The 25,943-nt window shown below is 38.8% G+C and overlaps 1 protein-coding gene across 1 annotated transcript in view; it reads left to right on the top strand.

Annotated features, from left to right (window-relative positions):
• cfap91 (cilia and flagella associated protein 91) overlaps positions 1-25,943 on the top strand; it is a 75,242-nt gene that overhangs the window by 11,432 nt on the left and 37,867 nt on the right. The window contains exons 4-8 of the mRNA XM_072260293.1: positions 6,056-6,213; positions 9,155-9,238; positions 15,723-15,779; positions 23,499-23,674; positions 24,125-24,302. Of these exons, the coding sequence (XP_072116394.1) occupies positions 6,056-6,213; positions 9,155-9,238; positions 15,723-15,779; positions 23,499-23,674; positions 24,125-24,302 (653 nt within the window). The remainder of the gene's footprint in view (positions 1-6,055; positions 6,214-9,154; positions 9,239-15,722; positions 15,780-23,498; positions 23,675-24,124; positions 24,303-25,943) is intronic.

The raw sequence follows: 25,943 nt of genomic DNA, 5'->3' as shown, positions 1-25,943 counted from the left end.
GTGGGTGGCAGAACAGGAATAAAACAAATATTGATCCACATAACCCCATATATAAAAAAAAAAGATGTGAACTTGGCCAATGAGTGTTTCCACAACTGTGTCTTTGATCTAAAGATCCAGAGCTGATTCATGAACTCTGAAATTTTAAAGCTTTGCTGCCAATTTCCACCCTGCTTTCACCTTCATGTATTCTGTCTTTGACAATACCATTCCCTTTCTTGGTGACCTTGTGCACATTTCAAGGAATAGGCTAATGACTAATATCCATTACAAACTTGCAAAGCCATCTCAACAATACTTCCTTCCACCCTGTCTCCTCTAAGGACTCCATTCCATTCTTAGTTCATCTGTCTCCATCATATTTGCTCAAGTGATAGGATTTTCCATGCAGGTGCCTTGCCTCTGAGTTGTATTAGCTTTTAAAATCTCATATTATAAGTAATATTGTAAATATATTGTTTAATTAAACATTTTTGTTTATGTGATTCAATACGGGTTATATGTAAAGGTATGTGAATGGCATACGTCATTATGCCAGCATGTCATACGTGCATGCCTTCTGAAGTAAAAACAAAGTAGACATATTTATCCTTGGGGCTCCTAAGCTTTTCTTTTGATGGGTTTATGGAGTTACAAAACATAACGGTGGTGATGAGTAAGTTTAAAAAGAACCTGAGATGACTACCTGCCTATTGAAGTGCAGCATGTTTTCCTTCAAAGGCGAGAGAAAGACATTCGCGTTTTTAAAAAATGAAGCACATTTCCTTTTTCTTTGCAAGCAAAGAGAGATGGTTGAGTTTTTTTAAAAAAAGGCAGAAAACTAACGAAATTCATGGACCCATAAACTGAGTACTGTGTGATAACAAATAAATAAGCAGAAATGGCCGGCTACATCAGAAAGATGGACGTGTTCAACTGCATTAAAGTTAACTGGGGTTGTATACTGAATGGATTTAGCAGTATTTTAAAGCAAATGGAATAGCCAAAGAGAAACTATTTTGCTGAGTGCAATTGGTGGAAAAGCATACAGTTTGCTTAGAAGTTTGACTGTTCCAACCAAACCAGCTGAAAGTAGCTTTGCTGCTATTGTGAACATAATACAGGAACAATTAGACCTGAAACTATTGTTGATAGCAGAACACTAGATTTCACAAGCGGAATCAAAAGGAACAGAAATCCATTTCAGTTTACATGGCTGAATTGAAGAAGTTGAGCATTGTCAGTTCAGTGATGGGCTTGATGCACTGAGAGATTGTTTAGTTTGTAGAATCTTACAAAAAAAAGCATTCAAAAACTTCTCCTAACTGAAGCACAACTCATTTAAATGAGCACTTGAAATCGCTGTATCAATGGAAACAGACATATAATTGAGTTACAGTCAGGAATGAAAGTGAGCGTAAACAAAATTGCAGGTTTAAAGGCAAAACTTGCAGAAAATGCAACAAAGTAGGAGACATACACAGTGTATGTCAGGCAGAAAAAAATAAATAGACTGCACAGAGAAGAGAGAAATCTTAAAGTCAAGTTGCAGTTTCAAAAAGAGCACTAATCTGCATGCTGTTCACACAAAATCTGATAATGAAGAGAGTGATACAGCACTGCGTAGCCTTGAGATTTACTATGTGAAAACTAGCATGAGACAAGCAATATAGCTTATACCAGAAATGAATGCCAAATTAATTAAAATGGAATTGGACATTGACTCGGCTGTTTCAGTCATTCCACAAAATGAGTTTTAATGGCATTTCAGATATACTGAACTGAAGTCTGCAGACATTCAACTTAGAACTTGTACTGGAGAAAAGATGACTCCTGGGGGAATGACATTCATAACTGTGAAATACAACAGCCAACAAGCCACATTGGGCTTGTATGCAGTTAAAAACAGGAGGGCCAGCATTGTGGGGTCATAAATGGCTGAGAAACTACAGCTTGATTGGTGATCCATCCACCATTTGCATGCCACCCTGAAATAGTCAACTGAAAGCAAATTGAGAAAGATACTAGATGATCCCACAGCAATGTTCAATGATAGCTTTGGACTTTTACCGCTGTACCATTGAGCGCATACTCACCAACTGCATCTCAGTGTGGTATGGCAATTGTCCCATATTGGACCGCAAAGCACTCCAGCGTGTGGTGAAAACTGCCCAGCGAATTATCGGCACCCAATTGCCCTCCATTGAGAACATCTACCATAAATGCTGCCTGGGCAGGGCGAAAAGCATTATCAAGGATGCATCTCACCCTAACCATGGACTTTTTACTCTCCTCCCATCCGGTAGGTGTTACAGGAGCCTCCACTCCCGCACCAGCAGGCATAGGAAGAGCTTCTTCCCTGAGGCTGTGACTCTACTGAACCTCACATCACAGCGCTAAGCAGTATTGCACCCATATTGTACTGTCTCAGTACTTTTATATTTGTGTGCTGTAGCACTTGCTTTTTATTCGCAGTTATTTTAGAGTGGTGGGAGTGTGGAATGAGCTGTCAGATGAAGTGGTAAATGCAGGCTCATTTTTAACATTTAAGAAAAACTTGGACAGGTACATGGATGAGAGGTGTACGGAAGGTTATAGGCCAGTTGTAGGTCAGTGGGACTAGGCAGAAAAATAGTTTGGCACAGCCAAGAAGGGCCAAAAGGCCTGTTTCTGTGCTGTAATGTTCTATGGTTCTATTTTGTAAATAACACCATTCTTTGCATTTCTGGTTAGATGCTAACTGCATTTCATTGGCTTTGTATCTGTCCTTGGCACAATGACAATAAAGTTGAATCTAATCTAATCTAAAACTCACAACACATCAAGGGTAATATAGTGTTAAATGGAAATACCACACACAAGTTTTACAAAGCCCATCCTGATCCTTATACCATACATGATAAAGTAGCCAGTGAGCTGGATCACATCGGGGCTGGAGGAATTCTTTCCAAAGTTGAGTGGAGCCCATGGGCAATGCCAGTGCTCCCAGAAGCCAAGAAGGATGGGTGTGTCAGGAAGTGTGGAGATTTTAAGATCTCCATCAAACCAGTACTGAAAGTAGATCATAACCCTTTGCCCAGGATAGAAGGTCATCTTTGCAAAGCTTTCTGGAGGAAAGCACTTCAGCAACGTAGACTTAGCTGAGACCTACCTACAGATAGAGATGGAAGAAGGGTCCAAAAGATTTCTCACCAGAAACACTCACAGTGGGCTTTATCACTATATTAGGCTTATTTTTGAGGTAACATCTGCACCTGCACCCGCACCCTGGCAGAAAACTGTGGAGCAGGTGCTACAAGGCTGCTCAGATACTCAGTAATATCCGGATAATATTGCTGTTACCAGTGAGGATGACAAGGAACAGCTCCAAAACTTCAAGACATTGTTAAAAATTGGAAGATGATGAGCTCAGAGGACAACATAGCAAATGTGAATTTTTTAACCAAGCACTTACTGTGGTCACACCATTGATGCACAGACATTACACAAATGAGAAAATTCAAGCTGTGGTGGATTTCCAAAGCCAGTGGATATGTCACAGTTGCAGTCCTTTTTTTTGGATTTATCGATTATTATAACAGGTTCCTGCCAAACATGGCTATTGTGGTCCACCTCTTGAACTCCATACTACAGATTGGGAAGTAATGGCAATGGACAAAGCAGTGTGGGGTGGCTTTCCAAAAGGTAAAGTAAATGGTGTCGTCAAACACTACTCACACGTTATGATTCACATCGTCCAGTGAAGCATGCTTGTGACCCCTTGCCTTATGGTATAGGTGCAGTCTTGTCTCATGTTATGAGTGATGGAAATGAAAGCCTTTGCAACATATTTCCATACTTCTGTAGAAAAAAATTACACACAGATTAACAGAGAGGCTTTAAGTCTGGTTTGGGGTGTAAAAAGTTTTAACCAGTATTTGCATGGGAGAGAGTTTACTCGGATTACAGATCATTAACCACTAGAGTCCCTTTTCAATCCACGGAAGGGTGTTCCACTAACAGCAGCAGCACAAATGCAGAGATGGGCTCTGTTTCCTGGAGGACTCGATTAAAAGGTCAAATTCAAGAGGACATCATAGAAGTGCTGATGGATTGTCCTTGTTTACCTTTGGAAAAGGAAGTACCTGAAAATTTACAAAAGAGGACACTCTTCTTGATGTATTCTCCCTAATGCAAATTGAAAGTCTCCCTATTATGGCAGAGATGATCTAAACGGAAACCAGAAAAGACCACACGCTGTCTCAGGTCTACATGACAACCCAAAGTAGCTGGTATTGGTATGTGAAGCCGAAATTTCAGTTTCCCCATTTTACCCAGCAATGGGATGAACTTGCCCTTGATGGGGGTTGCCTTATGTAGGAATTAAGAGTTGTTGTTCCATCCAAGCTGAGAGCTAAAGTGTTAGAAGAGGTACATGCTGGTCATCTAGGCTTGGTCAAAATGAAAGTGTTGGATTGAAGCTTTGTCTGGTGGTCTGGAACAGATCAGGCAGTTTGCCATGCACGGTTCAGGATGCCAACACATCCAAAAGAATGGTAGATAGAGTCAACTCCTGTAGTCACAATAGAGGAGGCTCCAGAACCTGAGATTGTTCATAACCACATTTCTCCTTCCAAGCAAAATGACCCCCCTTGTCAGGAAAGACATTATTCAAAGTACATTTATTATCAAAGAATGCTTAAATTATACAGCTTGGTATTTGTTTGCTTATAGGCATTCACAAAACAAGGAACTCTAAATACCCAGTTAAAAGAAATAAAGACCAATCCCCAAAGTGCACAGAGAAAGAGACAAAATAAAGACAAATCATGCAAACAATAGAAGCGAACAACAACAACAGCATTCCAAACCAAATCCCTGGAGCAGTTTGGAGTAGGCCCAAAGCCTCAGTATTCAGTTAATCATATTAGCAGGGCAAGTCACCACAACGTTTGCAGACACGAAGCACAGCAGTCAGGGGTAGTCTCACAGCCTTAGTATTGCGGAGAGAAGCGCTCCCGTTCTTTCTGGTCCAGCATTTAAATTACTCCGCAGGAGTAAAAAAAATCCTCCACGGTGATTAAATCTTTAGGCCTGAATGGGACAAGTTAAAATATACTATGTTGTGGATGTCTATATAGTAGCTGTATTACATAGTATACTGTGTATGTGTATATATAAGATGACTAGAGAGCAATACATTACATATTTGATTGAGATGCATTTTATACTGAGTTGAACTTTATAGCTAAGTTGTATACTTAATATTTCAATAATTGAGTAATATTGCAAATATAATTGATTAAGCTTTCCTTATTGTTTACATTCATTACAGTTATATGTAAAAGTACATGAATGGTACATGTCATTACAGCACCAATTCATAGTTGCGTGCCTCACTGAATGTGTGGGCACGTGGCCAAGTGGTTAAGGCATTGGACTAGCTACCTGAAGGTCGTGAGTTCGAGCCCCAGCCGAGGGAACGTGTTGTGTCCTTGAGCAAGGCACTCAATCACACATTGCTCTGCGACGACACTGGTGCCAAGCTGTATAGGTCCTAATGCCCTTCCCTTGGGCAATATTGGTGTCGCGGAGAGGGGAAACTTACAGCATGGGCAACTGCTGGTCTTCCATACAACCTTGCCCAGGCCTATGTCCTGGAGAGTGAAGACTTTCCAGGTGCAGATCCATGGTCTCGCAAGACTAACGGATGCCCTTCAGATGCCTCACTGAAGTAAAAACAAAGTAGACCTGTTTGTTCCTGAGGCTCCTATGTTTTTCTTTTGATTAGTTTATGGAGTTACAAAACATAACAATCTCTACAATACTACTGGCAGATAGAATGTAACAATAAACTAAGCTACTGAATAATATGCCACAAATTATTCATTTTACTAAGCAAAATAATTTAGACAATAGAAATAACTGAATGCTGACAATGGATAGTATGCAAATCTGGAGATCTTACAAAGCATACGAAAGCTCACCATATTGATTGCTTCAGTAATTTATTAACATACAGTATATATTTGTATCAGCATGTAGTTTAAGTTGACCTCTGGGCATCTAGATATCATAAATTTTCTATTTCTTCCAGAAAAAAATACCTGAATATAATAGTATGTTCAGTAATTTACAACATTTCCCAAGGTATTTTCTGCAACTGGACCACAACAACCCAGTCCCAAAGTTTGTTGATCAACGTTGGAGAGGATATGAAGAGAAAAGACAAGATGCCATCAAGCAATTGGCCAAGTAATTGCTACTTTCTTTTGAAATGACCTAAATGGTCTATCTAATATATACATTGTTATTAGTAAACGATAAACAATTTGAAAAAAATCAGTTACTCAAATTGTTTTAACAATGTATCAGAATTATATTTCTGTTCATGCTATGTATTTATTTTAAATTATAAAATATTTTAAATTATAAAATATTATGATTTTGATGAAATAGTTAAACATAGAAAAACCTACAGCACAATACAGGCCCTTCGGCCCACAAAGCTGTGCCAAACATGTCCTTACCTTAGAAATTACCAAGGGTTACCCATAGCCCTCTATTTTTCTAAGCTCCATGTACCTATCCAGGAGTCTCTTAAAAATCCATATCGTATCTGCCTTCACCACCGTCGCCAGCAGCCCATTCCACGCACTCGCCACTCTCTGCATATATAAAAAAAACTTATCCCTGACATCTCCTCTCTACCTACTTCCAAGCACCTTAAAACTGTGCCCTCTTGTGCTGACCATTTCAGCCCTGGGAAAAAGCCTCTGACTAGCCACATGATCAATGCCTCTCATCATCTTATACACCTCTATCAGGTTACCTCTAATTCTCTGTTGCTCCAAGGAGAAAAGGCCGAGTTCACTCAACCTACTCTCATAAGGCATGCTCCTCAATCCAGGCAACATCCTTGTAAATATCCTCTGCACCCTTTCTATGGTTTCCACATCCTTCCTGTAGTGAGGTGACCAGAACTGAGCACAGTACTCCAAGTGGGGTCTGACCAGGGTCCTATATAACTGTAACATTACCTCTCGGCTCCTAAACTCAATCCCACAATTGATGAACGCCAATGCACCATATGCCTTCTTAACCACGGAGTCAACCTGTGCAGCAGCTTTGAATGTCCTATGGACTTGGATCTCAAGATTCCTCTGATCCTCCACACTGCCAAGAGTCTTGCCATTAATACTGTATTGTGCCATCATAGTTGACCTACCTAAATGATCCACCTCACACTTATCTGGGTTGAACTCCATCTGCCACTTCTCAGCCCAGTTTTGCATCCTATCAATGTCCTGCTGTAACCTTTGATATCCCTCCACACTATCCACAACACCCCCAACTTTTGTGTCATCAGCAAATTTACTAACTCATCCCTCCACTTCCTCATCCAGGTCATTTATAAAAATCACGAAGAGTAGGGGTCCCAGAGCAGATCCCTGAGGCACACCACTGGTGACCCACCTCCATGCAGAATATGACCCATCTACAACCACTCTTTGCCTTCTGTGGGCAAGCCAGTTCTGGATTCACAAAGTAGTGTAATGGATCTCACGCCTCCTAACATTCTCAATAAGCCTTGCATGGGGTACCTTATCAAATGCCTTGCTGAAATCCATATACACCACATCTGCTGCTCTACCTTCATCAATATGTTTAGTTACATCTTCAAAAAATTCAATCAGGCTCATAAGGCGTGACCTGGCTTTGACAAAGCCATGCTGACTATTCCTAATCATATTATGCCTCTCCAAATGTTCATAAATTCTGCCTCTCAGGATCTTCTCCATCAACTTACCAACCACTGAAGTAAGACTTACTGGTGTATAATTTCCTCCCATGGTACCTGGGGTACTTCTCATCCGGTCCTGGTGACTTATCCAACTTGATGCTTTCCAAAAGCTCCATCATATCCTCTTTCTTAATATCTACATGCTCAAGCTTTTCAGTCCACTGTAGGACATCCCTACAATCGCCAAGATCCTTTTCCATAGTGAATACTGAAGCAAAGTACTCATTAAGTACCTCTGCTATCTCCTCCGGTTCCATACACACTTTTCCACTGTCATACTTGATTGGTTGTATTCTCTCACATCTTATCTTCTTGCTCTTCGCATACTTGTAGAATGCCTTGGGGTTTTCCTTAATCCTATCCACCAAGGCCTTCTCATGTCCCCTTTCGGCTGTCGTAATTTTTTTCTTAAGCTCCTTCCTGCTAGCCTTATAATCTTCTAGATATCTATCATTACCTAGTTTTTTGAACCTTTCATAAGCTTTCCTTCTTGACTAGATTTACAACAGCCTTTGTATATCACAGTTCCTACCATCCTTTCCCTGTCTCATTGGAACATACCTATGCAGAACTCCATGCAAATATCCCCTGAACATTTCCCTGAGAACATCTGTTCCCAATTTATGCTTCCAAGTTCCTGCCTGTTAGCCTCATATTTCTCCTTACTCTAATTAAACACTTTCCTAACATGTCTGTTCCTATCCCTCTCCAATGCCATATTAAAGGAGATAGAATTGTGATCACTATCTCCAAAATGCTCTCCCACTGAGAGACCTGTTAAGGGTGGCTGTTTTTCACATTCCCTATTTTGTATCAATAAAGCTGATTCACACTTGGCATGTATGAAAGGCTCGATCCTCCCTACAGTATACACCATTCTTCGGTGAAGTGTGTGTAGTTGATGGGGGTGTATTATGTATGTGCAAATTACATTAGGATATTAGGAAACCCCAACTTAATTTCAAAAGAGAATGAGAGGGAGCTCAATTAACATTAGAAAATCATCATTAAGTACTACAGAGATTTTGTCAGGTCAACTAAGTGCTTAGATTGTTTAATTGAACTGTTCAAGGTGTTAGATTTACGCTGGGTGGAATGGCTTAGCATATTTTCTTATCTCTGAGACCCAAATTTGTGCAGAGCTGTGTTACAGTATCTTGTAAAGACTCTGTGAGAAGTGAAGCAGTTTAGAATATAAAGCAACAATTCAGCAAGAATATTTTAAAGAGCTGACCTAAGTGAATATTTTAACAAGACTTAAGTACATCATTACTTATTTCCCTTTATTGAATTTCTTTGCTATTATTTTACCTTTTTTTTGTTTTTGTAACCAGAAGTGAAAAGGTAATTGAAACTTGTGATAAAGTATATATATATATTTGCTTTCTTCAGATATGACTTGTCTCTTAAAATGCAAATGCAAGCGCCACTGGATCCAGATGTGTGTGGCAGAGACCGATACAAGTATTTCACAAGGTAGGTTACCTGAAAAGATACACTTTCGGTTGCCAATATACTTGCAAAATTTGGCATGACTAATTGTTACTTTTTACTTTTTTTTGGCTTGACTTATTGATAATTTGAATGAAATTGTGCTGTTCTAATTACTGGATAATTCTGGATTTTTTTAGTATCACTTCCTTCCACCCCAATGTTTGTTTCTCATTCAATTCCAGGTTATTGAAAGCAATGTCATTTAATTTTAATTTTGCAGTTCTTGTAAAGAATTTATTTATATAGTTTCATTCAAGTTCACTGAAAACACCATACAGATGAAAAGATTTTTCCCATATTCTGAGGTTTATGTGATTATTGGACTGTACTTTATATTGGTTTCCTTCAGCTGTTCAGTGTTCTCTTGTGGACGATTGGCATGTGGGTGATCTGTTAATTTTTTGTGTGTAGGAGGGGTGGTTGCAGATTTTGGTGCTACTGTTGCTGTTCTTTTCTGTGAGTGAGGGGGTCGGGGATTATTATTGTTGCTGTTTTCTTTTGTGGGTGGGTGAGGGAGCCAGGGACTGTTACTGTCACTTTTTTTCTGCAGGGGATGGGGGTTTTGGGGTCTGTGAGATTTGTTTCTTTTCTTTTTCATGCTGGATTGTGAGGGGGTTGATATCTTTTCTTTCATCAACACCAATGGTCTTTCTGTATTGAATGGCTATCCGGAGAAGACAAATATCAGAGTTGCATTGTACATGGATACTTTGACAATAAAATGAATCTTTGACCTATGATAAAATAAAAATAGAAAATGCAAGAAATGTTTTGCATGTCAGGCCAGCCAGATCTGTGAAAAGAAAAACAAGAGTTAATGGCTTAGGTCAGAGACCTTTGTCAGATCTTGACCAACCTTGACCAAAATGGAGCTAGTTTGAGCAAAGTACATTTTGTAAAGGGCTCAGTGTTATTTTAACATGGTGCCGCTTCTGAAGAAATAATGAGAAATTGAAGCCATATCTGTTCAAGGAGAGTCATCTGCTCACTTATAGCATCTCTCTGTTCGTGCAGGAGATCATCACAGACCAGCTGGCTGCTGACATTACCATTACTTTGCACTGGAGAACTGTGAGCTGTCATGGCTGGTATCCATGTGTCCTCCGTGTGTCTCAAGTTGCTTATGAATGCCATCTCCCTGCACAGTAAAGACGTTTCTCTGCTGATGAATAGCCCCTCCTTGCTCAGTAAAGATATTTTCTGCTGATGAAAAAGAGAAAGAACGTCAAGCTACCAACAGTTGGCATATTGCCCTTCTGTTAGAACAGTGTTTCCCAACCTGTTTTAGCTCAATGCCCCCTAAAGCAAATTCATACTCACCAACACCCCTCATGGGTGCATACTTTCATACTTTCCGATGCCCCCATAGAGTAAGAACATGTCTACCATATGTTAACATGACAAAAATGATTCTGCTTTAAATTTTTATTTATCCTTAAACCTAGCTTATACGGCACCTGTGCGCTGTACAGCAGCTTCAATATCAATGTGATCCTTGAGCTTGATGGTTTTTTTAGCAAGAGTTGAAATATTTGGTCCAAGTTGTTAAGTCTTGATGTCCCCATGTGTAACAATGTCAAAGCGGTTTCTGTTTTTTGTGAGTTTGTGGTTCACTGCTCCGAAGCCTCTTTCAACAAGGTAGGAGGATGGAATTGCAATGAAGAGCAGTTTGGCTCTTCTCCAAAGACCAGGAAACTTCGTATGGTAGTGTAGCCACATACCACAAAAGCTGACATTTTTTAAAGCATTTTTGCTTCTTCATCATTGTGGATTTCAATAATTTCTTTGTGCAAGCTCTCTTCCTGTTCTTCCACCTTGCAAAGAAATAGGTTAATTACCCAGTCTGGAATTTCCAGGTCATTCAAGTCCTTGAATTGATTCTGAAAACCCTTCTTCAGTGACTGCAGGTGTAAGCAGTACTCTTACAAACCACCGTCTGTGAAAGAGAGTGCCATACTTTCGATGCAGGGAAACTGTGAGAACATTCTTCTCCCAGTGTTTTTCTTACATATTTCCAATTTTCCAATAAAATTGGTCACAGAACTTTTTGCCTGGATTAAGTTGAAATTCTCACCCTGAAGTTTCATACTTAGAATGTTCATTTTGTCATACAGATTGGCTAGGTATGCCATCTCACCATATAGTTTAATCTTGTTTCCCAAGCTCTTGTCGATTTTGAGCAAAAATTCAACCACAGTGTCAAAAAGATCAAAGAAATGTTTTAAGCAGCAGCCTTTTAATAGCCAATTCACTTCAGTAGGAAGAAGCAAGTGTTCAAACTCTTCATCGTTATCTTGGTATAACTGGCAAAATATTCTGCTATTTAATGGATAAGCTTTAATTTTGTTGATAGCAGATACTTAAAAGAGTCATGCTTGAAAAAAGTCTCTGGCTGAGGTTTTTGGCTGTGAGATGTTAATGATAAATTACACAATGGATTGAAAACAAACTTGGAATTTCATTTTTCATAAATACCACTAAACCAGCATGGCGACCTGTCATATATGGTCCATCTTTTGCACAAGAAATCATGTTCCTAAGCGGAATACTTTTATCCTCAATTTACATTTTGAGCTAGTTGTAGATTGCTTCTCCATTGATAATTATTTTTTTAACTTTTTACAAAAGAAAATCTCTTCATAAACTTTTCCATTTTTGATAAACCATACATATGCCATTAGCAATGCCTCATTGTCTCAGACAATTGACTCATCTAGTTGTATCCCAAATTCTGTTCTTTGTGGTCCTGTGCATAGTTGATACTCAATGTCTTCACTCCCACAAACTGGGAATACCTATCGGATGTTGACAACAGCAGCGGGTTGACACAACCGGTCAGGTTTTGTGCCTCAAGTTAGGGTGCTCCCCCATGAATCTGGAATGCACCCCCCAGATGACTTTTATTTCCCCTAACACCCCTCTAAGACATGTAACTACCCCCTTTGGGCATCACTGTGATAGAGCTTCAAGCTGCTCTTTGTGGCAGAGACTAGACTTCTAGCTGGATGAAGCTGAGTCTGAAAAGAGGAATGGGGTGCAGCAAATAGAGGTGCTACCTCAATGCTCTGAGTTCAGCCCTAACCTTGGATACTATGTGGAGTTTGCATGTTCTCCCTGCAACCATGGATGATGCAGTTTCCTCCTGCACGTGGGTTTGTTTCTCGCATAGTATGGTGACCAAATCTGTACACAATATTCCAGCTGTTGCTTGATCAAAGTTTCATAAAATTTGCACCAAGACCACCTTGCTTTTATTAAGACCACCTTATTCTTTTAACTGGCCATCGCCTAACTACATGTTTCATTCAATGCAGCATTTTCAACGTGAAAACACCTGTTCCATAGCTATAAAACTAAGAGGTGTTTAGGTCAGTCAGTGTTGGATTGTGCATGAAGGTCTTGACATTCCTTGTTCTAATTTTCTTTTTATAATGAGGAAGTTATTTGTGCATTGTTTCTTTAAAGCCACCATGACCCCCCAGCTCCCGCTCTGGGCCATATTTTCAAATCCCTGCCCCAATTCTTTTTTCATTGTTGTCTAATGCAGTTGATAACAAATAATGACCAGTCTATTCCCCTCTCAACTGGCACACATTTTGAATGACTGAACTATTGTTAAATCCTCAAGCATATAAGCACAGTGACAGTCACCATTTACCATATCAGAGACGGTTAGTGGGACTGGATGGGGGCTGTTTGGACAGGAGCTGTTGCAATATACGGTATATGTAAGAAATGTTGCAAATTTAGTTAAAAAGCATGTGTAAGGATTGGGAAATCAGACAGGGCACTTGAGGAATATAAGGGAAGCAGGAAGGAACAAGTAGAATCGGGAGGTCTAAAAGGAGGCATAAAATGTTTTTGGCTGGTAGGATTAAAGGAGATCCCAAATCTTCTTTTTCCTCTGTACATTTAAATCAAGTGAGTAAACAGGGGGGACTTTAATGCCTGGAGCCAGAGGAAGTGGCCAAGATACTAAATGAATACTTCACTTAAGTATTCACTAAGAAGAAGGACATGGAGGACAGTGGGACTAGGGAGGGGCATACCAAAATTCTAGGGCAAGGCAAAGACGCAGAGCACTGGTGAATAATGTATGTTGTTCTTTTGTTTGAGAAAGGTAATGGGGATAACGGAGATAGGCTAGTAGACCTTACATCAATGGTAAGAGTTAGAGAAAAGATTCTTAGGAGTACGATCTACTCTCATTTAGAAAGGTAACACTAACTAGTTTCCAAAAAATAGGAAAAGGAAGCTAATTGGAGATGGTCAGCATGATATTGCACGGTGGAGCTTACGTTTTACAAATCTGAGTTTTGGAAAGGTGATGAGGATGATTGGTGAAAGTGGGGCAGTGGATGCTGTGTACATGGACCTTGGTAAAACATTCAACAATGTCCCTCATAGTAGGCAGATCCAGAAGATTAAGGCTTGATAGATTGGATTGAAATCTAGCTTTGCCATAGAACACAGAAGGTAGTAGTGGAGGAGTGTTATTTTTCTGGAGTTCTGTGACAGTGGTGTTCTGTAAGAATGAATGCAGGGACATCTGATGTTTGTGATATATCAATGACTTAGACAAAAGTGTAGGTGGGCTATTTCATGAGTTTGTAGACAACAAAAACTTGGTAGAGCCGTTGATAGTGAGAAGGATTTGCAACGGATACTGCAGGACTTAGATCAGTCAGAAATATGTGCAGAGAAATGGCAGATAGTTTAATGCAGGCAAGTAAGAAGTGTTGCACTGTGGGTAATTTCTATCAAGTAATCAATTAGTAATAAATTTGTTCATTTTTTCTTTACTACAAGTGGTAACTATAAAATAGAGGAAATAATTTTGAATGATTTAAAGATGAATTAAAAGTCAGGAGGTCAGATTGCATTTGTATAAAACTTTGATTAGGTCACAGTTGAAGTATTGTATGCCATTCTGGTCATCACAGTACAGGAAGGATGCAAAAGATACAGTACAGGGTGGTTCACAAGGACATTGCCTGGATCGAAGAGTATTTCCTATTAGGAGATGTTGGACAAACTTGGACTGTTTTCAATGACATTTTGGACTGTGAAGGGCAACATGAAAGAAGTATATAAAATAATGAGAGACATAGACAGGTAGGTAATCAGAATCTTTTTTTTTCCGCCCTCGGTGGCAATATTAAGTACTAGATGGTGTAATTTTGAGGCATATTTAGAGGATTTTTTTTACAGGGAGTGGTAGATGGCTGGAACTTTCCACTCACTGTGCCAGGGGATGTGATGGAAGAAGATATGATGACAACATTGAAGAAGAATTTAGACAGGCACATGTAGAGACAGAAAATGGAAGGATAGAGACTGTGTGTGAGGGGATGGGATCAGTTTAAAGTGGTATCACAGCACAGAATAGTTGGCTGAAGGGCCTGTTTCTATATGATACTGTTCTATGAAATGAGAATTTAAAAAAATTCCGCTAAAATACATGTACCAAAACTTTCTAACATCATATCTTAATGTGGGTAATAATCTTCTATCATGTAATCAATTAGTAATAAATTTGCCAGGTTTTTCTTCACTACAAGTGGTAACTATAAAATTGAGGAAATAATTTGAACAATTTAAGGATTAATTAAAAGTTTAAATTCTGTCAGTGCTGTACTGCTTTTAGCATTTTATAGTTACACATTCTGCTATCTGTGGCATTTCATGTTGTTTCATCTCCAGTATTTGTTCACACCTTAGTGTAATCAACCTGCTGTTTCAAGAGCGCTTATACTCTCTAATCCATTAATTAAGGGATTTTTGGCTCAAATCCTGCCTACCATTTGCTATGACAGCTTTCTCTTATGTAGCTGGTTGTAAGGGTATTAAATTGAACATATCATGTAGTTTCCAATGAATGTTTTTCAATGATTTTTTTAGTTTAATCTGAAGAAGGTCATCTCTACATCTTAGAACTTTTTCAGTCCAAGATCCTTGATTCTTTTCAACATTATGACAGTGGTTGATCATGCAACCAAAATTTTACAATATTAAGAATAAAGCTATGTATATGCACTTCAAAATTTATGTCCACCACACACACTAAATTATCATTGGATGGAGCGGTGTCTGCTATTTTGTAAAAGTGAGATTGCTGAGAATGGAGAATTTCAGGCATGGAATTTCTCATAAACAAATTTTAAACTATTGATTGTAAACTCATTCTTTTAGAGATGGTCAGCAAATCCCCAACAGACTAGTACCATTTAACTTGGTATTTTTGTCACTTGGAAGCATTAGTAGAGTTGACACATGTCAGCAAGCAATCCTTTGTGTTCCCAGAACTGAGAAAGTGAATTTGATGGAAGCACCAGTTGAGACTTGAAGAAGGAGGACTGAAATCTTTCTAAAGTATTTTGTCTTTAGGTTGTTAATAAATTTTGGTTCACTATAGCAATCTTATATTAAATTTTTAATGATTTTTTATATTCTATTTGGATTACAGACCTATTATTCCTTTTGTACAACAGTTGCCTGTGAATGTAATTCTGGAAATGTCCAAGTAAGTTCATAATAACCGTTTATGCAGACTACTGATTTGTTTGATATGATATGTTGCTTTGATAACCTTTTACTTTTGTTTGAAGAAGTTGGTAGAAAAGAAAGTAACTGAATTAGTTGAATTTTTAATGTGTGTACATAACTGCTGATGAAGGTAAATACATTGAAAAGAAAATTTTAAATGTAAGATCGATATTTGCATTTATAAACCGCATTTCATAATATTAGATTGTTTGATTGTGCTTGAGAACCAAGTACTTTTTGAAAATTCAATGGATAGCATTGATTCAGTGTTTTGAAAAATGTATTTCTGGATAAAAACTGTTGTAGATTCTTTTTGGTAACTTGTATATCACCTTACTATATTTTAAAATTTGATCACGTGTTAACATGCACATCATGCTCTTGGGCACAGGAGAAGTATCAATTAATTTGTAGTACAGAATTTATGCATCCCTTGTTAAATTGGTTTTTATGTACAGTAAGGCATGCTCCCCAATCCAGGCAATATCCTTGTATATCTCCTCTGCACCCTTTATGGCTTCCACATCCTTCCTGTAGTGAGGCGACCAGAACTGAGCACAGTACACAGGATGTGGTATATAAGACAACTGATGAGTGCATTTATTAGTAAATGGACTCTGTTCAGGTACTTGTGCATCCTCACCCTTTTATAAGACCATAACACCATAAGACAAAGGAGCAGAATTAGGCCATTTGGCCCATCAAGTCTGCTCCATCATTTAATCATGGCCGATCCATTTTTTCCCTCCTCAACCCCATTTCCCGGCCTTCTCCCTGTAACCTTTGATACCATGTCCAATCAAGAACCTATCAATCTCTACCTTAAATACACCCAATGACCTGGCCTCCACAGCTGCATGTGGCAACAAATTCCTCAAATTCACCACCTTCGGCTGAAGAAATTTCTCCACATCTCTGTTTTGAATGGATGCCCCTCTATCCTGAGGCTGTGGCCTCTTGTCCTAGACTCTCCCACCCTGGAAAACATCATTTCCATGTCTGCTCTGAGTCCTTTCAACTTTCGAAAGGTTTTAAAGATATCCCCCCTCACCCTTCTAAATTCCAGCAATTACAGACCCAGAGCCATCAAACGTTCCTCATATAATAACCCTTTTATTCCTGGAATCATTCTTGTGAACCTCGTCTGGACCCTCTCCAATGCCAGAACATCTCTTCTAAGATGAGGAGCCCAAAATTGTACACAATACTCAAGGCGGGGCCTCACCAGTGCCTTATAAAGCCTCAGCATCACATCCTTGCTTTTGTATTATAGACCCCTTGAAATGAATGCTAACATTGCATTTGCCTTCCTCACCACCGACTCAACCTGCAAGTTAACCTTTAGGGTGTTCTGCACAAGGACTCCCACGTCCCTTTGCACTTAAGACTTTTAGATTTTCTCCCCACTAAGAAAATAGTCCGCACATTTATTTCTACTACCAAAGTGCATGAACATGCATTTTCCAACATTATATTTCATTTGCCACTTTCTTGCCCATTCTCCTAATCTGTCTAAGTCCTTCTGCACCATACCTGTTTCCTCAACACTACATGCCCCTCCACCAATATATACAGCATAAAAAGAAGTGGTCCCAACACTGCCCCCTGCAGAACACTGCTAGTCACTGGCAGCCAACCAGACAAGGATCCATTTATTCCCACTCGCTGCCTTCTTCCAATCAGCCAGTCTCTAACTATCTTAGTAACTGTCCTGTAATACCACGGGCTCTTAACTTGGTAAGCAGCCTCATGTGTGGCACCTTGTCAAAGGCCTTCTGAAAGTCCAAATATACATCCCTTTATCTATCCTACTTGTAATCTCTGCCTTCCTCCTTTCTTAAAGAGAGGAGTGACATTTGCATTTTTCCAGTCCTCTGACACCATGCCAGAGTCCATTGATTTTTGAAAGATTATTTTTAATGCCGCCACAATCTCTAACGCTACCTCCTTCAGAACCCTAGGGTGTAGTTCATCTGGTCAGGGTGACTTATGTAATTTTAGGTATTTCAGCTTTTTGAGCACCTTCTCCCTTGTAATAGTAACTGCACCCACTTCTCTTCCTTTACACACTATAACATCTGGCACGCTGCTAGTATCTTCCACGATGAAGACTGATGCAAAATACTCATTTAGTTCATCTGCCATCTCCTTGTCCCCTGTTGTTATTTCTCCTGCCTCGTTTTCTAGTAGTCCTTTATCCACTCTCATCTCAGTCCTGACGAAGAGTCTCGGCCTGAAACGTCAACTGTACCTCTTCCTAGAGATGCTGCCTGGCCTGCTGCGTTCACCAGCAACTTTGATGTGTGTTGCTTGAATTTCCAACATTTGCAGAATTCCTCGTGTTTGCGTGCTCATCTCCTTTTTATTTTTTACATACTTGAAAAAGCTTTTACTATCCACTTTGATATTATTTGCTAGCTTGCTTTCATATTTCATCTTTTCCCTTCTCATGATTCTTCTAGTGGCTCTCTGTAGGTTTTTTAAAAATTCCCAATCCTCTATCTTCCCACTAATTTTTGCTTTGTTGTATGCCCTCTCTTTTGTTTTTACATTAGCTTTGACTTTCCTTGTCAGCCACGGTTATAATATTTTGTCATTTGAGTATTTCTTCACTTTTGGAATACACATGTCCTGCACCTTCCTCATTTTTCCCAGAAGAGCATGCCATTGCTGCTCTGCTGACATCCTTGCCCGCAGCTCCTTCCAATTTACTTTGGCTAACTCCTCTTTCATACCACTGTAATTTCCTTTACTCCAGTGAAATACTTTACCTTCTCCCTATCAAATTTCAAGTTGAACTCATATTGTGATCAATGGTTCCTAAGGGTTCTTTTACCTTAAGCTCCCTAATTGCCTCCAGTTCAATACATAACGCCCAATCCATTATAGCCGATTCCTCAGGCTCAACAATAAACTGCTCTAAAAAGCATTCAACAAACTCACTCTCGTGAGATCCATTACCAACCTGATTTTCCCAATCGACCTGCATGTTAAAATCTCCCATGACTATTATAACATTGCCCTTATGAAGTTTAAACTTTTTTACATTATCAGACCTATAGGTATCATTCTTCTATTTGCTATCCTGAACACAATTTCCTCTGATACATTTTCTTGAACTTAGAAACATAGAAAACCTTTGGCCCACAAAGCTGTGCCGAACATGTCCTTACTTTTGTGCCTTCTGGGCCTCCTAGTTTTCATGGTAACCTTAATCAGCATTTGAAGGTCTGCTTCATTGAAATTTCTTATGGTCAGTATGTAATACTGAGGAAGAATTTAAATTGGCCTTTGCTTAAGGACTGGAAAAAATACACGGTGCTGTAGTATGTGACATGTTCAGTATATTTGCTGAGGACTTGATGCAACCAAATGTAAGTTAGATTTTGTTGCACGTTTGAAAATAGCAGTTACTTCTTTTCCACGACTGTAAGTCATTGAGTATGGTAGGTATCATTTCATTGCTGGTGAACTCCAGGAGTCATATTATGGGAACGTCAGCAGGCATGTAGGCTATTCTGTAACCTTATTTCATTGAAGATTTATTTATTAAATGTTTAGTAGTTATGCACCTTCCCACTATCTTTTTAAGACCGTCTTTATTCGAGTCACAATCATGAGAGATTAAACAGGTTCAACTAGTTCATGGTAGCTATAATAAACAGTAATAATTAAACACTTAAGTATTAAAAACTTGTACATTTAAGAAGCTATTTAATTTGTTTAATTCTGAAACTGCTATATTAAATCTGGGCTTCATTATGTTAACCAGGAATTTGAAGGGTTTATTTAATTGCATTTAATTTGAAATTTAATAGAATTGATCTCCTTGCTCTAATATACATTATAATATAATTAAATCATAATGGAATGTTTCAAGAGGTAATTTTTATGTGTCTGCAAGGATAATTTTTTGCACGTATGAACAATTTGGTTATTTGTACATTGTATTCTGGTACTTTGAAATTGTCCTAAGTGATTATTGCAAGTATTTAAGAAGTATTTTTAAAAATTCTTGTGTTTAATTTTATCAGGCATTTTAAAATAATCCATATACATTTTAATAGCATTAGGATATTTCATTATATGTGAAATATTGCTTGATTTGGAACCAGCACTTTCATTTTAATTGGAATCATATTGCTGGTGCTAAAGGACACAGGGTTATAATACACAGAATATCACTTTTTAAGGAAGACTAATAAATGAGGCAACTGCAGGCTGCTCAGCTTATCGATGGATCTGAACATTGCTCTCCTATCCCAACTCAGGTTTAGCATTGCTAGTCGTGCTTCTATCCTGAGTGAGATATCATAGAGAGAGGATGACCAATTTAAGGAGCAAAGTAATGGGCATATTTTCCTCTGAAGACGTAAACCAGAAGAAGAATGTTGTTATCAAGAAGTGACCTCTGCCATCAAGAATAAGCTAGACCCATATCTATGTGACTCTCATTGTGGAACTGCAAAGGGCCTATAACTGGCTCATTTTAACACAGAATACACCAGCAGTGGTCAACGGTGCATTCACCCAACTCTGGAAGCTTTGGATGAGGCCAAGAATGATTTCTACTCCAACCTTGAAAAAATCTTAGTTTGTACCCAGAGTGTGAAAAACTGATGTTCCTGAATGATTTTCACAATATGGTGATAAAATAATTTTCTGAAAAGACCAGCAGTTTATGAAAAGTAACTCCATGGAGTTCCTTTCCTGACAAAGATTTTAAGTGCACAGTTTTGTCATAACCAACACTTTTGAAACAGTTCCCTTTGAAAACCTGTTATCTAAAGACCAAATGGTGGATGGAAAGTGGTTAGGTTCAGAAACTTACTATTGACTCTGATCTCCGTGGGTTCTTCAGCATCCTCAAAACTATTTGTATATACTATTTATAACCCAAACCCAAATGCCCCATCAAATTGAGATCAAAGAACAATTAACACCTCTGTAAGGAACACTATGAAGACCTCCTCAACCAGGACTCTCTCCTTGGTGTGATCTTTCTTGATTCCATTTCACAGCAGCCTTTATGGTCCAATGTTGTCATCACTCATAATGTTTAAAGGCGTTATCCCAACTGAAGAAACAACAGGGCCTCAAGAACAGACAGTATTGATGTGTATTTAATACTTCAGTAATAATTGAATAATATTGTAAATATATTTGGTTAAGCATTGTTGGTTTGAATAATTTATTACAGATTATATGTACATGAATGTGAATTGCATACATCATAATGCCACTGCATCATACATGCATGCCTTGCTTAAAGTAAAAACAAAGTTAGGCACGTTATTCCTGGCTCTGTGTTTTTATTTTGATTAGTTTTATGTTTTGAAGCTTCAAGACATAACAGTGGTGACAAGGAAGTTTTAAACAAAGCTGAAACGACTACCTACCTGTTGAAACACAGCGAGACGCTTGAATTAAAATAAAAGTGCAGCGATACAATTGAGTATAAAAAAGGCAGAAAGCAGACAAATTCACTGGTTCATAAATTATGAGTACCAGATAATAATCATTAATTTAAAAAAAAGCAGAAATACATCAGAAAGATAGGTGCATTTAGTTGCACAAGAGATAACTAGTTGTTGTATACTAAGCAATATTGAGCAGTATTTTAAAGCAAATGAAACAGCTAAGGAGAAACGAGTGCCAATTTGGTGAATGCATTGGGTGGAAGAGCGTATAGTTTGCTTAGAAGTTTGTCTGTTCCAACCAAAGCAGCTGAAATGAGCTTTGCTGATATCGTGAAAGTAATGCAGGAACGTTTAGAACCGAAACCATTGTTGATTGCAGGACATTTGTGTTTCATAAGCAGAATCAAAAGGAAGGAGAATCCAGTTCAGCATATGTTGTTGAATTGTAGAGATTGCCTGAGTATTCAGTTCAGTGATGGGTTTGATGATGCTCTGAGAGATTGTCTAGTTCATGGAATCTTACAAGAAAGTATTCAAAATTGGATCTTAACTGAAGCACTTTATACAATTTAAACAAGCATTTGAAATTGCTGTATCAGTGGAAAAGGCAGACAGTGATGCAGACAGTGTTCCAGTCAGCGATGCAGACAGTGTTCCAGTCAGCAATGAAAGTAGCGTGAACAAAATTGTAACGTATAAACAGAAACCTGCCTGGTTAAACAGATTGTGTCACCATTGTGGCAGACCAATGCAGGTTTCAAGGCGAAACTTGCAGAAAATGCAACAAAGACACATATAAAGAGCATATCAGACAGAAAACAAAAATAAATGACTGCACAAGGAAGAGAAAAACATTTAAAAAAAGTCAAGTTGCAGTTTCAACAAGAGCACTAATCTGCATGCTGTTGATGAAAACCCTGATAATAATGAGAGTGGCACAGGATTAGGTTGCCATGAGATGTTAATATGTGAAAACTAACAAGAGATAAGCAATATGGCATACACCAGAAGTGAATAGCAAATTAATTAAAATAGAATTGGATACTTGCTCAGCTCTTTCAGTAATTCCACAAAATGATCTTGCATCGCATTTCAAAGATACTAAAGTGAAGCCTACAGGTATCCAACTAAGAACTTACACTGGAGAAACGATAAATCTTGTGGGAATCACACATGTAGCAGTGAAATACAACTAACAAGGCACATTGAGCTTGCATGTGGTAAAAATAGGAGGACCAGTTTTCTGGGGTCATGATTGTGTGAGACGGGGTGGGAGGGAAGGAGGGAGGGGGGGAGAGAGAGAGAGACTACAACAAATCACACAAACAATAAAAGCAGGCAACAGCATTTGGAATGAAATTGAATCCATAAATCTCCAGCCCGGAGCATCTGAGCCTCAGCCTCAGTTCATCACACAGTGGGGCAAATCTCTCTCAATCTCACCGAGAGAGGAGTAAACATCACGGAAGAGCATGCAGAATCGGTCCTACTCTCTCCTCCGGTGCCTAGATTGATCCAACTGATCCAATTGATCTGGTTTAGGTGGCTGGGATCCGAAATTCCTCAGCTCTGACTCCTCTCCAATTCATTCGCTCCAACTCCATCTCCGACTCCAATTCCATCTCAAACATGCCTCGATCTTGCTCCGACCACTTCTGCTTGAATATGCCATGCTCTGACTTTGTATTGCACCCGCAAGCCTCGACCTTTGAGTCGACCTTTCCTTCACTCACCTCTTCATTGTTTGCAGTGATAGTTTACCACAATTTACCACAGAGAAAGTGTTATTAATGAAGTATTTAGTCATATTTCTTGCTTTAGGAATCACCTGTCACCCAACTTCTGTAGCAGCATCTTAAACCAGAAGGTTTAAAGCCCTTTTAGTCGAAGTCAATCTGAAACGCTGTTCAAAGCTGAGAAGGGAGTTACTTCCATATCCTGCTTGAAGTTTATATCAGCCAGTATTATTCATGGTTTAAATAAGTTCTTATCTGATCATTTATTTAATTACAGTTTGCAAGTAAATGGCTGCTATAATTCAGCATAAATATCTTCCCAAACTTATTTTGAATAGCTTGAGGCTGTGAACAGTACTTACTTTTTTTTGTTGGATTGTGGAAAAACTTACCCGAGCAATTTACATCTAAACAGCCACTGTAAAGCATGGTTTCATCTTGGATTTATTTACATGCCCTAATAAAGTTGAAATTCTGGAGGTAATTTTGCTTCCTTTTGTATTTCTATTCCAAAATTTATTCTGTGCCAATTTATTTCAGGGATGACTGTCTGACAGATGATGAGGATTTTGATTTTCGGACTCCATCCAGGCAGACAGTAGGGGTGCAGACAGATTACAGGGACAGCGAAACACAAACTGACCCATACTCTCCAGAATACGTTGTACGTCCTGGATCAGCTCCTGAGCTCCTCACACTTGCTGCATTGAAATTTGGTGAGTCGTATGTAAACATGGAAGAATATTTAGTAAATTATTAATCTAATCACACTTAAAGTAATGCTCAAAAGTGCTCAATTATGTACTCCATGCTCTGCTTTGACTTGCAATTAAAATAAAATTAATAAAAATAATTCCCCTAAATTGTTTCTTCCCCTGAGAAAAAATCTAACTAAGCAAAAATGTATATACGGATAAAGTAACCCTGTAAAACTAAAATTTCAGCTCTTAAAAGCAGCCATTGCATCAAGCCATGTGCCAATGGGATACTTTAACGGTTTCATTGTTGTGGGCATGTCAGCACTATGATGAGCCTTCATCTGGTTTGCAGGCACATCACCATTGCGACACCATTAGAATGCAAAAGTAAAACTGAGTTTTTCTTAAAGCATATTCCGGACACTATCTCAATTCCTTAACTATTCCATTTCTTCCATGTGACTGGAGGCCGAGGTTTACCAGCAGGCTTAGCGGAAGTGGAAATGATAGAACGTGCACGAGAAAAGCGGGCTTGGGAAGCTTCTCTACCTTCACTGAATGATCGCAGGCAACTTGAGAAAAGGAAGAAGATGATGGAAGAGATTGAGAGAAATGAGTGGGCATTCCGGGAGCAAGAAATTGAAAAGTAGGCAGTAAAACTCAATGATAAAATTAAATGCTCTGGAAGAATTTCATTCGAATAAGCAAATTGTGTATGTTAAAAAAATGCAGTTTTGCCTTGGACTTGTTTGTAAAACAACTGTTCAGCTGAGCACAATACAATAGACAGGTAACAATGTATTTTAATTGGGATCAAACAGTAGATAAAAGGCTGTAGCAACTTGGGAATTAGAAGATTCTAACTGAATTTTCCGTAGATTAGTACCTCAGTCTGCTATTGAAGGAGATGTGGACAGTCACTTGTCTTGCGTTTTGTCTGGCCTCGCAGGAGGGCACAAACAGTCTCACAATATAAATCTGAATAGAACCAGGGAATTCTCTTGCTGTTTTGCCCAATGCTTATCCTACAGATAATATTTTTAAATAGTTGTCCACTTACAGTATTTCATTACTGATCATAGGACTTTACGGAAAGCACATTAACTACCAGGTTTCCTACTTTGCAACATTTATTTTGGGTGTGATCACCTCCACTTTAGTGAGACCTGATGTAGAGTGGCCAACTGCTTTGCTGAGCACCTTTGCTCATTCCACCACAAACGGTGGGATCTCCCCTTTCAGTTCAGCTTTCCATTCTTATTCCAATATTTCAGTCCACGGCCTCCTCTACTGTCACATTGATGCCATTCTCGGGTTTAGAAAGCAACACCTCATATTCCATCTGGATAACTTCCAGCCTGGTGGCATGAACATTGGTTTCTCTGTCTTGTAATTTCTCCTCTCTCTCTTTCTTCTTTTCCCATTCGGCTTGCCTTTTGCCCCTTCTTCTTGCCCGCATCTCTTCCCTCTGGTTCCAAAAAGGATTCTGCAATTTCTCTGCAAGTGTGTTTACTTGCTTATCCTTGTTGTGAAATTCCCTACCTCCCTAAATTTCTTTTGTAGTTTTAAGAGTCTACTTACTACCTTTTCTTTTTGACTAATCATCTGCCCTAACACCTCATAGTGTGGCTCAGTGTCAACATTTCTTTCATAATGACTTTGGCACATGCTGCTTTGAAGTGCCATATATTTATAATAAACAGTTCTTTTAAAGAACTTATCCTTTCCTTAATTTTGTCATTTGTGTATACTTGAAAAGCTTATACTTTTAATAATTTGATTTTGTAACTTTGCTTTGCCTTTTGTATTTCCTTAACCTTTAAGTTTCTTACATTCACCTTCATCCTTTTCTTCAATATTTAAATATCAGTGATATAACCATATAACAATTACAGCATGGAAACAGACCATCTCAGTCCTTCTAGTCTGTGCCAAGCTCTTACTCTCATCTAGTCCCACTGACCTGCACTCGGCCCATAATCCTCCATTCCTTTTCTGTCCATATATCTATCCAATTTAACTTTAAATGTCAACATCAAACCTGCCTTAACCACTTCTGCTGGAAGCTCGTTCCACACAGCTACCACTCTCTGAGTAAAGAAGTTCCCCCTCAGGTTACCCCTAAACTTCTGCCCTTTAACTCTCAACTCCTGTCCTCTTGTTTGAATCTCCCCCACTCTCAATGGAAAAAGCCTATCCACGTCAACTCTATCTATCCCCCTCATAATTTTAAATATCTCTATCAAGTTCCCCCTCAACCTTCTACACTCCAAAGAATAAAGACCTA

Source organism: Mobula birostris, chromosome 6, assembly GCF_030028105.1.
Source record: "Mobula birostris isolate sMobBir1 chromosome 6, sMobBir1.hap1, whole genome shotgun sequence".
Classification (NCBI taxonomy): domain Eukaryota; kingdom Metazoa; phylum Chordata; class Chondrichthyes; order Myliobatiformes; family Myliobatidae; genus Mobula; species Mobula birostris.
This window is presented reverse-complemented; position numbering and strand designations above follow the sequence as displayed.